Raw genomic sequence first — 14,273 nt, 5'->3', positions numbered from 1 at the left:
ATAATCTAAACTGAATGTACCTCCTTCTGAATAATTTATTGCAATATAAATATAAATCCCTTTTGACAAGAGAAATCTGACTTTTGTCAGATAAATTTTTTCACATGTGCAAAAGTGACCACATGTCATGGACGCCATTTTGGATGTTTACAAATTTGTTAGGAAGCCTCTAGAACTATGACCTAAATATAAATAGTCTTCAGAAAACGTAAACTTTATGCTATAATATTTTATCAATCATGATTATTTTCATAAATTTAAATATAATTTTTAAAAGAAATAAAATTATAACAAATACGATTTTAGTTTGGAGATTCTACACAGACATGCTCAGATCTATTTATAGCCAAATTAGTTTACCTGTGTGATAATGTAAATAATGGATATTAATTTACTTACAAAACAAATAAAGACAAACTATGGATGGTAGATAATAATTCACATAAATATTTCAGGACATTTGATTTATTTTAATAAATAAAGGATTTAAAAACTGCAAACAAATTTAATCATTACATAATCAGCTGATAATTTTTTTACACAAACATCGTGGTGATGTAACTGATAAAAATCACTCCATCAATCCTCCAGCCCTTTCACATATTTAGCAATTGTCAGGGTTAGTAACATCTCAGGATTATATCTACTCATTATTGCAGAATATTCAATGAATATACATTCATCGTCTAATTGAATATATCGGGTAATCGGATATTTTTAGCTGACATTTTGGGTATCCGATTTGCCGGAGTCTACTGTAATAGACAAAATGCTATTAAACAAGGATGACTAGTACTGTAAATGATTATATTACGGATGCTGAACTTAAATGTTGAGTAATTTTCCCGAAAATGATACAGTAGTCATGAAGAAAATGTACAAGTATTAAGGCCATATTAATCTGGATAACAGTTTTTTGGTTTTTGTAAGACAAAAACTGATGAAACTGAATAAACTTCTTTTTCTCTCACTAATAAATATTATCACAGACTGATCTATTGAGATCAGATTCACCTTGCCTGATAGGACGTATGTGTGTCAATGAGAAATAGTAGGCCAAATGAAAAAGTGTGTGATCAGAATTATCTGGACAATGAACAAGAAGTTATTACAAGGGTTGTTTAAAATATAAAGTTTATTGCATAATCACGATGAAAACTGAAATATTACTCTAGAAAAGTTAACATTGATCTATTTTAAGACCATTTTTGGATAATAGACACAAATGCTATTAAACAAGGGAGATTACTGTAAATGATTACATTACGGAAGCTGAACTAAAATGTTGAGCAATTTTCCCGAAAATGATACAGTAGTCTGACTTGAAGAAAAGGTACAAGTACTAGGGCCATATTACTTTGATTAACATGTTTTGAGTTTTTGTAAGACCAAAACAATGAAACTGAATATACTACTTTTCTTTCTTGAAACATTTAAAAAGAGAAAAAGGTGTCATGTGTGAAAAAAATCCATAGATTAGAACAGCTCACTACATTTTAATGTTGCCACCTGAAATCATGTGAAAATTTTTTTAAAGGAAAATCAAAGGAGTTTTGTTTCACAAAGAGCTTAAATAATTCAATCAGACTAGCAGGTATTGAGTCACCCCAATGATTATATCATACTCCAGTGATGTAGTATTTAACATGCATAATCACTTTTATGTTTTAACAGATTTATTCTTCATGCAAAGAAAACAGCCTTTGTAGTAGAGCACGATTTCATCATGGCTACCTACCTAGCTGACAGAGTTGTGGTGTTTGAAGGAAACCCAGGCATTGATACAATAGCAAACTCGTAAGTGGTTTGAATTTTGCATTTCTTTATAATGTTTAAATGCTTCTGTTTCAGATATCTGAAATTTTTTGGGGGGATATCTTAACACTTGAAAACAAAATGGACCCAGCGGGGTTAGGGGAAACCAACAATCTTTTTTGCATGGCCTGAAAAGTGGACCAATATTGCCATCCGCGGAGCAGTTAACATTACACGACAAAAAAAGGAAAAAAAGATAATTTGCAGACTAGCTTAAAAAAGATTAGCATGAAGGTTCTGTTTGTAGTACTAAGGGAGATTATTTGCAGGGGTTACTATTTGGACACTTTTTTTTTTTTACATTGGGCATGTTGGAACCCATCCAGTATGTGTAGATTAGAGTTTTATCTAGCAATTATATGGTAAATATGAAAGGATAAAAAATGAGATGTGATATGATTGCTAATGAGTCAACTACAGTGAACAATCTACCAGAGTTCAAATGAAGAAGATATAAGCAATTATAGGTCACTGTTTTTTGGCCTTCAACAATGAGAAAAATCTATACTGTATAGTGTGCTATAAAAAACCCCAACATGAAAAATGTGAAACAATTCAAACAAGAAAACTTAAAGCCTAATTTATAACTATACAATTCATAAAACAAATATGCCATAACCACTGAAATACAGGCTCCTGATTTGGGACAGGCACATAAATGTTAGATTGAATGCTTCAATTTCTTAATTTCTTAAGTATTACAGGTATATATTAATGTTCTTTAATCAATCCAAAATTTACTGCAATAGTGTACTGATGTTTAAAGCTTTAATATCTATTTTGAAATTCGAATCAAGAGAAAAAACCTGATGGAATCTCATAATTTTCAAATGGATTGAGACCAGGGTAAGCAGTAATAGAAGATCCTTTTGCAAAGTAAATGAAATATGTTATGAGTCCTGAATAGCAAAGGTAATACGATAGTACGAATAATTGTTGAATTTATTTTTGTGTTTGAATATTACAGACCATCATCCTTACTCAATGGAATGAATAAGTTTTTGAGGTCTTTAGAAATCACCTTCAGAAGAGATCCCAACAACTTCAGACCAAGAATCAACAAGCGCCACTCAGTCAAGGTAAAATATATACTGAACTTGAAAATACAGTTGAAAGTGTATTATTCAAATACAGATCTTCAGTTGTGGTTTTACTTAATTCTTAGGTAAACATTGTTTGAGTTATTGATTGATAGATGTTTAGGGTAGTTTGGGTTTTTTAAGTGGAAATCGTTGTTTGTGAAAGCATTATGTTACCAAGGCTAAATTACGCTTTTCAGTTATACAGAAATTGTAACTGCTGCCCAGCTGGACTCTGAAAACCTACAGAGCAAAAAATGAAAAAAATACATGGGGCATTATTTATTGAATGTTATAAAAAGTAATCTTATTTGCAAAGTTGGTAGGGATTTCATACATATTCAGGTCAGTTATTTCAGAGAATTGACAAGTTTATTTTGGTATTGAAAGATGATTTCTAAAGGCTTGTCAAGGGAAATGATTGCAGATATGACAAAAATTGCATGGCATGTTCTACAGACAAGCTGGAAAGAAAAGAATTGATAGCAGCATTGATTTGTATGGGTCCCACAAAAAAATTGGCGGCCATGTATCCCAACTTGCAAGCGACAAATTGGATTTCACGAAATATTTATAAATTTCCACTGTTGAAGTATTTCATAATTACAGATGATTAAATTCGGAAGCTGAATAAACTATTTCTGTTGAAATATTTTCCCGAAAATGATGTAATTATTTGACAGAAAACTTCCCTTATGATCTACCAATTTAAAACTTGTCTCAACATTTCTTGCTAGTAAAAAGAGGGTATTTTCTTGACACATCAACGTGTTATTGTCCTGAATGTGCAAGAAATATTTTCTGCTGGTTGTTAAGCAGCAATCAATCATTTTAAGCCTGCATCATTTGCATAAATAATGTTGATTTGCTTCTAAAGAGCTAAATGTTCAATAAAATGTGTATTCCATTAAAATGGATGTGAGAGGGTATGAAGGGAGTTTCAAAATCACAACATTGTCGACATATATTCTTTTGCATAAATCAAATTAAAAAACATCCTGATGGAATAGCTCTTCATCAAATAGATCAGTCAATGTTGAACAAAACTCAGTCATGGTTGTTTTCAGTCTAAACTGATGCCATCACTACATAACTTTGATAATTGCTGTCTTGTTTGGTCATTGCTATCAGGTGAAAATGTTGCAAATGATCATGGGTATTTTTCCTCTAGTGCTTTGTGGTTTTTATACGACCGCAAAAATTAAAAAATTTTTGGTCGTATATTGGTATGACGTTGGCGTCGTCGTCGGCGTTGTCCGGCGTCGTCCGAAGACACATTGGTTTTCGCACTCTAACTTTAGTTTAAGTGAATGGATCTCCGTGAAATTTTACCATAAGGTTCAATACCACAAAAGGCAGGTTGGGATTGATTTTGGGGGTTATGGTACCAACAGTTAAGGAATTAGGGGCCAAAAATAAGCATTTTTATACGACCGCAAAAATTGAAAATTTTTTGGTCGTATATTGGTATGACGTTGGCGTCGTCGTCGTCGTCGTCGTCGTCGTCGTTGTCGTCGTCGTCGTCGGCGTCGTCCGAAGACACATTGGTTTTCGCACTCTAACTTTAGTTTAAGTGAATGGATCTCCATGAAATTTTACCATAAGGTTCAATACCACGAAAGGAAGGTGGGGATTGATTTTGGGGGTCATGGTACCAACAGTTAAGGAATTAGGGGCCAAAAAGGGGCCAAAAAATAAGCATTTTTGTAACTTCCAGACAATAACTTGTGTGTAAGTGTATGGATCTCTCTGACATTGTACCACAAGGTTCCATATCACAAAGGGAAGGCTGTAATTGATTTTAGGGGTAATTGCCTCAAAATTTTAGGAATTAGGGGCCAAAAAAGGGGCAAAAAACAAGCATTTTTCTAGTTTCATGACAATAACTTGTGTGTAAGTGTTTGGATATTTCTGAAATTGTACTACAAGGTTCCATATCACAAAGGGAAAGCTGGAATTGAGTTTGGGGGTAATTGCCCGAAACGTTTAGGAATTGGGGGCCAAAAAGGGGCCAAAAATAAGCATTTTTCTAGTTTTCAGACAATAACTTGTGTTCAAGTGTATGGATCTCTCTGAAATTGTACTGCAAGGTACCATACCACAAAGGGAAGGCTGGGATTGAGTTTGGGGGTGATGAATCATAAGGGGGTTCAAAAAATTTGGGGGGGGGGGATTTTTTTTCTTCTTTTTTTCCTTTTTTTTTTCTTTTAAAATTTTCCATTATTTCTGATTAATATTTAAAAGCAAATAATAATGATATGGTAGGAGATACACACCAAACAGGATGTGTAAATTATTATATAATAAGTATTGTGCAATAGCAAGAAATTTTCAATTGCACAGTATTGCACAATTGCAAGAAATCTTCAATTGCACAGTATTGCGCAATAGCAAGAAATCTTCAATTGCACAGTATTGCGCAATAGCAAGAAATATCCAATAGCACAATATTGCGCAATAGCAAGAAATTGTCAATTGTACAGTATTGCACAATAGCAAGAAATATTCAATTGCACAGTATTGTGCAAAAGAAGATACTTCGTATAAATTGCTTATTTCTTGATCAATTTCAATGGGGTTTTATTCTTGAATTCTTGGGGTTCTTTAATATGCTGAATCTAACCGTGTATTAAGTTTTTGGATTTTGGGCCCCGTTTTTAAATTGGTCCACATTGAGGTCCAAAGGGTCCAAAATTAAACTTTGTTTGATTTCATCAAAAATTGAATTATTGGGGTTCTTTGATATGCTGAATCTAACCATGTATTTAGATTTTTTATTTGTGGACCCGCTATCAAATTGGTTCATATTGAGGTCAAAAGGGTCCAAAATTAAACTTTGTTTGATTTCATCAAAAATTGAATTATTGGGGTTCTTTGATATGCCAAATCTAACCGTGTATTTAGATTTTTAGTTTTGGGTCCCGTTTTTAAATTGGTCTACATTAAGGTCCAAAGGGTCCAAAATTAAACTTAGTTTGATTTTAACAAAAATTGAATTCTTGGGGTTCTTTGATATGCTGAATCTAAACATGTGTTTAGATTTTTGATTATGGGCCCAGTTTTCAAGTTGGTCCAAGTTGGGGTCCAAAATTAAACTTTGTTTGATTTCAACAAAAATTGAATATATGGGGTTCTTTGATATGCTGAATCTAAACATGTATTTAGATTTTAGATTTTTGGCCCAGTTTTCAAGTTGGTCCAAATTGGGGTCCAAAATTAAACTTAGTTTGATTTCAACAAAAATTGAATATATGGGGTTCTTTGATATGCTGAATCTTACCATGTATTTAGATTTTTTATTTGTGGGCCCGCTATCAAATTGGTTCATATTGAGGTCAAAAGGGTCCAAAATTAAACTTTGTTTGATTTCATCAAAAATTTAATTATTGGGGTTCTTTGATATGCCAAATCTAACCGTGTATTTAGATTTTTAATTTTGGGTCCCGTTTTTTAAATTGGTCTACATTAAGGTCCAAAGGGTCCAAAATTAAACTTAGTTTGATTTTAACAAAAATTGAATTTTTGGGGTTCTTTGATATGCTGAATCTAAACGTGTTTAGATTTTTGATTATGGGACCAGTTTTCAAGTTGGTCCAAATATGGGTCCAAAATTAAACTTTGTTTGATTTCAACAAAAATTGAATATATGGGGTTCTTTGATATGCTGAATCTAAACATGTATTTAGATTTTAGATTTTTGGCCCAGTTTTCAAGTTGGTCCAAATTGGGGTCCAAAATTAAACTTTGTTTGATTTCAACAAAAATTGAATATATGGGGTTCTTTGATATGCTGAATCTTACCATGTATTTAGATTTTTTATTTTGTGGGCCTGCTATCAAATTGGTTCATATTGAGGTCAAAAGGGTCCAAAATTATTCTTTGTTTGATTTCATCAAAAATTGAATTATTGGGGTTCTTTGATATGCCAAATCTAACTGTGTTTTTAGATTTTTAATTTTGGGTCCCGTTTTTTAAATTGGTCTACATTAAGGTCCAAAGGGTCCAAAATTAAACTTAGTTTGATTTTAACAAAAATTGAATTCTTGGGGTACTTTGATATGCTGAATCTAAACATGTGTTTAGATTTTTGATTATTGGACCAGTTTTCAAGTTTGTCCAAGTTGGGGTCCAAAATTAAACTTTGTTTGATTTCAACAAAAATTGAATATATGGGGTTCTTTGATATGCTGAATCTAACCATGTATTTTGATTTTGGACATTGGACCATAATAGGTAAATTAAAAAAAATTGAAGTTCTTAGACCACATTCTTTCTGTGTCAGAAACCTATGCTGTGTCAAATATTTAATCACAATCCAAATTCAGAGCTGTATCAAGCTTGAATGTTGTGTCCATACTTGCCCCAACTGTTCAGGGTTCGACCTCTGCGGTCGTATCAAGCTGCGCCCAGCGAAGCATTTTATTGTAACTTCCAGACATAACTTGTGTGTTAGTGTATGGATCTCTCTGACATTGTACCACAAGTTTTCATATCACAAAGGGAATGCTGGGATTGATTTTGGGGGTAATTGCCTCAAAATTTTAGGAATTAGGGGCCAAAAAAGGGGCAAAAAACAAGCATTTTTTTAGTTTCATGACAATAACTTGTGTGTAAGTGTATGGATCTTTCTGAAATTGAACTACAAGGTTCCATATCACAAAGGGAAAGCTGGAATTGAGTTTGGGGGTAATTGCCCAAAACGTTTAGGAATTAGGGGCCAAAAAGGGGCCAAAAATAGCATTTTTCTAGTTTCCAGACAATTACTTGTGTTCAAGTGTATGGATCTCTCTGAAATTGTACTGCAAGGTACCATACCAAAAAGGGAAGGCTGGGATTGATATTGGGGGTAATTGCCTCAAAATTTTAGGAATAAGGGGGCCTAAAAGGGGAAAAAAACAAGCATTTTTCTAGTTTCAGGACAATAACTTGTGTTCAAGTGTATGGATCTCTCTGAAATTGTACTGCAAGGTTCCATACCACAAAGGGAAGGCTGGGATTGAGTTTGGGGGTGATGAATCATAAGGGGTTTCAAAAAATTTGGGGGGGGGGATTTTTTTTTTTCATTTCTTTTCTTTTTTTCCTTTTTTTTTCTTTTAAAATTTTCCATTTTAAGTTGGTTATTTCTGATTTATATTTAAAAGCAAATAATAATGATATGGTAGGAGATACACACCAAACAGGATGTGTAAATTATTATATAATAAGTATTGTGCAATAGCAAGAAATTTTCAATTGCACAGTATTGCACAATAGCAAGAAATCTTCCATTGCACAGTATTGCGCAATAGCAAGAAATCTTCAAGTGCACAGTATTGCGCAATAGCAAGAAATATCCAATAGCACAATATTGCGCAATAGCAAGAAATTGTCAACTGTACAGTATTGCGCAATAGCAAGAAATATTCAATTGCACAGTATTGTGCAAAAGAAGATACTTTGTATAAATTGCTTATTTCTTGACCAATTTCAGTGGGGTTTTATTCTTGAATTCTTGGGGTTCTTTAATGTGCTGAATCTGACCGTGTATTAAGTTTTTGAATTTTGGGCCCCGTTTTTAAATTGGTCCACATTGAGGTCCAAAGGGTCCAAAATTAAACTTTGTTTGATTTCATCAAAAATTGAATTATTGGGGTTCTTTGATATGCCGAATCTAACCGTGTATTTAGATTCTTAATTTTTGGTTCCGTTTTTGGATTTAGGGCCCCGTTTTTAAATTGGTCTACATTAAGGTCCAAAGGGTCCAAAATTAAACTAAGTTTGATTTTAACAAAAATTGAACTCTTAGGGTTCTTTGATATGCTGAATCTAAACATATATTTAGATTTTTGATTATGGGCCCAGTTTTCAAGTTGGTCCAAATCGGGGTCCAAAATTAAACTTTGTTTGATTTCAACAAAAATTGAATATATGGGGTTCTTTGATATGCTGAATCTAACCATGTATTTAGATTTTTGATTTTTGGGCCCCGTTATCAACTTTGTCCACATTGAGGTCAAAAGGGTCCTAAATTAAACTTTGTTTGATTTCATCAAAAATTGAATTCTTGGGGTTCTTTGATATGCTGAATCTAACCATGTATTTAGATTTTGGATATAGGACCATAATAGGTGAATGTCCAATTATAAAATTTTTAAGTTCTTAGACCACATTCATTCTGTGTCAGTAACCTATGCTGTGTCAAATATTTAATCACAATCCAAATTCAGAGCTGTATCAAGCTTGAATGTTGTGTCCATACTTGCCGCAACTGTTCAGGGGTCTACCTCTGCGGTCGTATCAAGCTGCGCCCTGCGGAGCATTTTATTTACCCCTGTTGTTATGATCCTTACTGAATACAATGTAACTACTGGGAATTATATCTTGAAAGGAATTTGTACATGCAAAGTATTTTATTTTATATATTTGAATTGATTGACAAAATAGCTAAACATTCTTGGTCCTCCATTTCAGGATTCAGAACAGAAGAAGACTGGGAACTTTTTCTTCCTCGAGGACTGAAATTGTTTTAACAACAATACAAATAATTCTTCCTGAATGGGCTGTCCGCGGCAAACTGGTGGTGTTATGACAAGACCAATTGGAGCATGAAGCAAACTTTTACCTCTATGCATGTTATTGAGCTATATATAGAAGACCTTTTGCCGCTCAAGGGAAAAATAGCTGTCAATTATCAATTTTGTATATGATCATGTGATAGATTTAAAATAATGAGGAATGCTGAAGTTATTTTGGTGGAATTAGTATTATGTAAATGAAGAAATGATTTTTGGATAAAGGGGATTTGCTTTGAATAGCAAAATTAGTCATGACCATGATATTATAGGTTGTTAATGCTTTCAGGCTTTTTGAAATCTGTTACTTGAAATTGTGTATTTTTACTACATGTTAGAATTATCAATCTTTCCCTAATTTGATATGCTGAAATATATGTTTTTAGCATTGTCATTAATATTGTAAAAAAGTTGGACATCAACAGTGATATCTAGTAGCATTTCTCAGTTCATTATTTGATCATTATATTTTTTTATATACAAACTGAAGGCTTTAAAATTGGTGTTTTTTTTTATCTGGGGTGAACTATATTTTATCTGCATTAACCACATGTGTACACATCAGTTTTTTTTAATCCCCTTTCATTTCAAAACACATACAACATCATAACCTAAATATTGATTTAATGGTTCTTAAAGAAAAGTTGGTCAAATAGGTCATTATACATCTGAAGACCAGCATTAATACCACAATATCAAACTTACAATCTTCATGATACAGATTTTATGTCATTTATATATTTTGCTCTCATACAAATTACAGAAGTCAATATATTAGTGTCTAGGAAAAAAGACCCTCTTTCATAATACATATCATCCTTGAAACTATGAAGTATATAAAAATGGTAATTTTAAATAATTTTGGAGGGGGTTCTTTTAGTATTTCCTTATTTCATGGTGAAGTGCGATGGGAAGATTTCCAATAACATCTAATGGCATGATGGATGTTGATTGCTAGACCACAGATAGTTTTACTTAATGGATTAACTAATCATAGTAACAATAAACAAATAATTTTCTTTTGCAATCGCTGCAACAAAATACATGTAATTAAAGCAATGAAATGAAATTAAAAAAATATTTTAAGATGTTAAGTCAAGTAAATGTTAATTTGAGAACTCAAAATATTTACTACATGAATTTCTAAATTCTTCAATTAAAATGAGGGGCTTTTGTCCTACTCTGGCTAGGATTGCATTAAGATTGCTTCTGACGGATGGAAAATTTCAAAATCAAGGGTACCTCTTAATTTCAAATGTTTCAAGTTCCTTTTAAATTAAGTATCTGTGATTTATCGAAGACTGATCATGTTCACTATAATCCATTGTTCATACTGTGTAAAAAAAAAGGGAACAGTATTTTGTTGATGTTCTACAACTCAAATCCATTTGGAATATACAAATCATTTATAAACTTTCTGTACACAACTTGATACTTAAAGGATACAAACAAAACTTGATTCTGTACACTTGTATTAAAGTAACATTGTAATATGATTGTAAGTGGTGTTGACAGCTATTTTGACTACTGTGATAGAAGTCTGGACAGGATTGTAACCTGTTGCAGGATAAATTGACTGATTTTTATACATTGTTAATTATTTATTTGCATTTTTTAAACTTGGCTGTAAAATGTTCTTTACTCAAAACTTTAATAGATTTCATAGGAAACTATTTACATTTCAAAATGACCTTAGACATGAATTATAGGATTATGGAATAAAATTCCTGATGATTTAAATTACATGATTTGTTTATTTCTCTTTCTTTTAACAAGAGAACAATACATGTACAGAACTGAAGTTGGAAAATACTTTCTAGTGCTAATCTTTAAAAAATTTGAAAAAAATGGCCATTATGGTTGTAAAAGAACATGAAGTAATTTGTTTGTTGCACATGTAATAATACAATTGGTGCTAAATACAAATGATTTGTACTAAATATTAACATTATATCTTATTCTGACAGATTGTTTCACAGATTTTCAATTATGTTTAAGGAATGAAATAGGTATAAGAATTAACTTGACTTGAATTTAATTATATTCTTATCTAAGTGATGTTTTTTTATCCGAGCAATGTATAAATGATTTATGAACTGCTGAAATAATTTCACACCCTTTGGAGAAAATTTATATCATACAGAGCAAATTTATGGTACTGTTTCAGCGGTACCATTACTTTTGGAGTAAAACCCCTGAAAATTTATTTATGAAAATTCTGCAGTTACGGATGACATTGAAAGTAGAAATACTAAATAGCAATGTTTCAATATAAAATAGAAAGAAATACAATTCAAATAATGAGGTTTAATTAATGTTACAGTATCTTTTTGTGAGTGCTCAAGAGGAAACAATTTATAGAACATGTAGAATGCACACAACTGACAAAAAAAATCACAAAGATAACACTCTAAATTAACTTTCTACATTTTAACAGAATTACAGAAAATTAAAAAAAAATTGCAATTTTTCTTCCTTTGATTGCTGCAACTGAATTGTTTTTTTGAAACTAGATCTTTTTTTCAATTGTTGAAAAATTTGAACCATATACCTGTAAAAAAATAAAGTGCATACATATTGGTTCAAAAACAATAAATGATAGTTACAATGTTAGTTTGTATTATATTTCCACCCTAATGTGGAGTACTCACATAGACCATTATGGCTCCCATTTGTTAATGATCTGGAATGTCTTTGTATGAACACAGTGGTACAGTTACGTGACAGAGTCATAATTATATATAATGATTGGGAATGGTCAGAAACGGTCAGCCAAGTACTTCTGACAGTTAGGTGTGTCCTCTAATATTAGAGAAACTCTGTCGATTTTGTCTAGTCTGATTACAATCCTGACATGTTGGGACAGATTCTACTGTATCGGAACAAAATCTTTACAATGTCCTGCATCACTAGTGGATCTCTGTTGGACCATATTCAGGAGAATAGAGATGATGTCGGCACAATTTCGATCATTTTTATTACCATGAGAAAGATACAAATTTGATCAGAATTGGATTGAGAATGTGATGAACAGGACACTCCCATAACAATATCTGATTGTTGTGATAAAATAAATGTTTTTACATATTTTCCAGCTTAAAAGTAAAGTTACCAAAATAATGAACTTCAAGAAAATTTCAAAAGGGAGAGTCCCTGATCAAATGGCAAAATCAAACGTTAGAATCACATGATCATGATTGGAATTAAGACAAATTTAACCTGGAATGTAAGGTCAGTAGTTAAATTCCTGATGTGTGACTAAGGCTTAAAAGCCAGATAGAACATTTTCATGAGCTATTCATTTTCTTCATTCTTTTTGCCATGATCTTTTCAAAAAGGACCTGTAGTTTGTGAAACAATTCTTTAAATTTGATATGTTGGGTATTGTCTGGCCTGCAACAAAAGTGGCAGTATGCGAGACATAGGTATTACTATCAGCGGTCCTTGACCTCATTTTCATGGTTCAGTGACTGCTTGAAAAAAAATTAGTTTTTTGTTTGGTATATGGGTTCCTTGCAATGTTTACATGTCAGTCAGACAGGGTTAACCTGACCTCAACCTCAATTCATGGATCAGTGATCAAGGTTAAAGTTGCGTGATTAGGTCTGTTTCTCAGATACTACAAGCAGCAGGTCAACTATATTTGGTGTATGGAATGATTGTAAGGGGTACATATCAGACTGACGGGTTTTATCTGACCTTGACCTCATTTTCATGGTTCATTGGTCATTGTTATTTTTTGGTGTTTTGGTCTGTTTTTCAAGTACTGTATGCAATAGGTCAACTATATTTGGTGTATGGAATGATTGTAAGGTGTACATGTCTGTCTAGTGGGTGTCATCTAACCTTGACCTCATTTTAATGGTTCATTGGTCAATGTTAAGTTTTTGTGTTTTGGTCTGTTTTTCAATTACCATGAGCAATGGGTCAACTATATTTGGTGTATGGAATAATTGTAAGGTGTACCTGTCTGTGTGACAGTTTTTATCTGACATTGACCTCGTTGTCATGGATCTTTAAAAATGTTAAGTTTATGTGATACTTGTAGTAAAACCAGTATCTTTAAGACTTTCAACATAAATACAATGGTCAGTAAAACAGGCGAGACATTTCAGCGTGTGCACTCTTGTTATATTTCTTGGTATTTAATGAGATTTTTTTCCAGCCTCTGCATAATACCATTGTTCTGTCTACTGGCTTCTATGACATGTAATTAGCCATTGGGGCCAGATGGAAGTCACATTTTTATGCCAAAGCCACTATGTGATGGGGGCATATAGTGTTACCCATGTAGGTCCTTTTCAATATCAAACAGTTGTCCAAAATTTTTTCAGTAATTCCTTCAAATATTTATTTGATTTGCATTACATTAGTGTAAAATGACTATTTACAGATCAAGTTTGTGTTTCTCAACAGTTGATTGACTATTTTTGTGGAATTATGAATCTTGACTTGTTATTGTAATGTCTGCAGATCTGGAACTAATCTTTGGTACATTAATGTATAATGATAACTTGTAGATTGAATGCATTGTGTACTGGTTTGCTGACTTTTTCCAATTAGGCTGCTGATTTGACATACACACATGTTGTACCCTCCATCTATTTATTTTTGAAGTCTGAATTAGCCAATCTGAAAGATCTACATTGAGGGTCTTCAAACCATTTTGATTGTATGCAAAACATGGCTGTTGCAGGCTTTCTTGAATAAAGATAGGTGTCAATTATAGCTCACCTGGCCTAAAGGGCCATATGAGTGATTGCAATCACTTGCCATTGTGTCGATGTATACTTTAAAAAAATTCTTCTCGAAAATAAATTGGTCATA

The 14,273-nt window shown here is 32.4% G+C and overlaps 1 protein-coding gene across 1 annotated transcript in view; it reads left to right on the top strand.

The window, feature by feature from the left end:
• The window catches only part of LOC127716273 (ATP-binding cassette sub-family E member 1-like), a 51,245-nt gene extending 39,186 nt beyond the window's left edge, over positions 1-12,059 (top strand). The window contains exons 14-16 of the mRNA XM_052222434.1: positions 1,675-1,797; positions 2,783-2,894; positions 9,346-12,059. Of these exons, the coding sequence (XP_052078394.1) occupies positions 1,675-1,797; positions 2,783-2,894; positions 9,346-9,393 (283 nt within the window). The 3' untranslated portion in view covers positions 9,394-12,059. The remainder of the gene's footprint in view (positions 1-1,674; positions 1,798-2,782; positions 2,895-9,345) is intronic.
• Positions 12,060-14,273: the final 2,214 nt, after the last annotated feature.

Source organism: Mytilus californianus, unplaced genomic scaffold (genome assembly GCF_021869535.1).
Source record: "Mytilus californianus isolate M0D057914Y unplaced genomic scaffold, xbMytCali1.0.p SCAF_9, whole genome shotgun sequence".
Classification (NCBI taxonomy): Eukaryota; Metazoa; Mollusca; class Bivalvia; order Mytilida; family Mytilidae; genus Mytilus; species Mytilus californianus.
The sequence above is the reverse complement of the archived record's forward strand: the minus strand, read 5'-3'. Positions and strand labels throughout refer to the sequence as shown.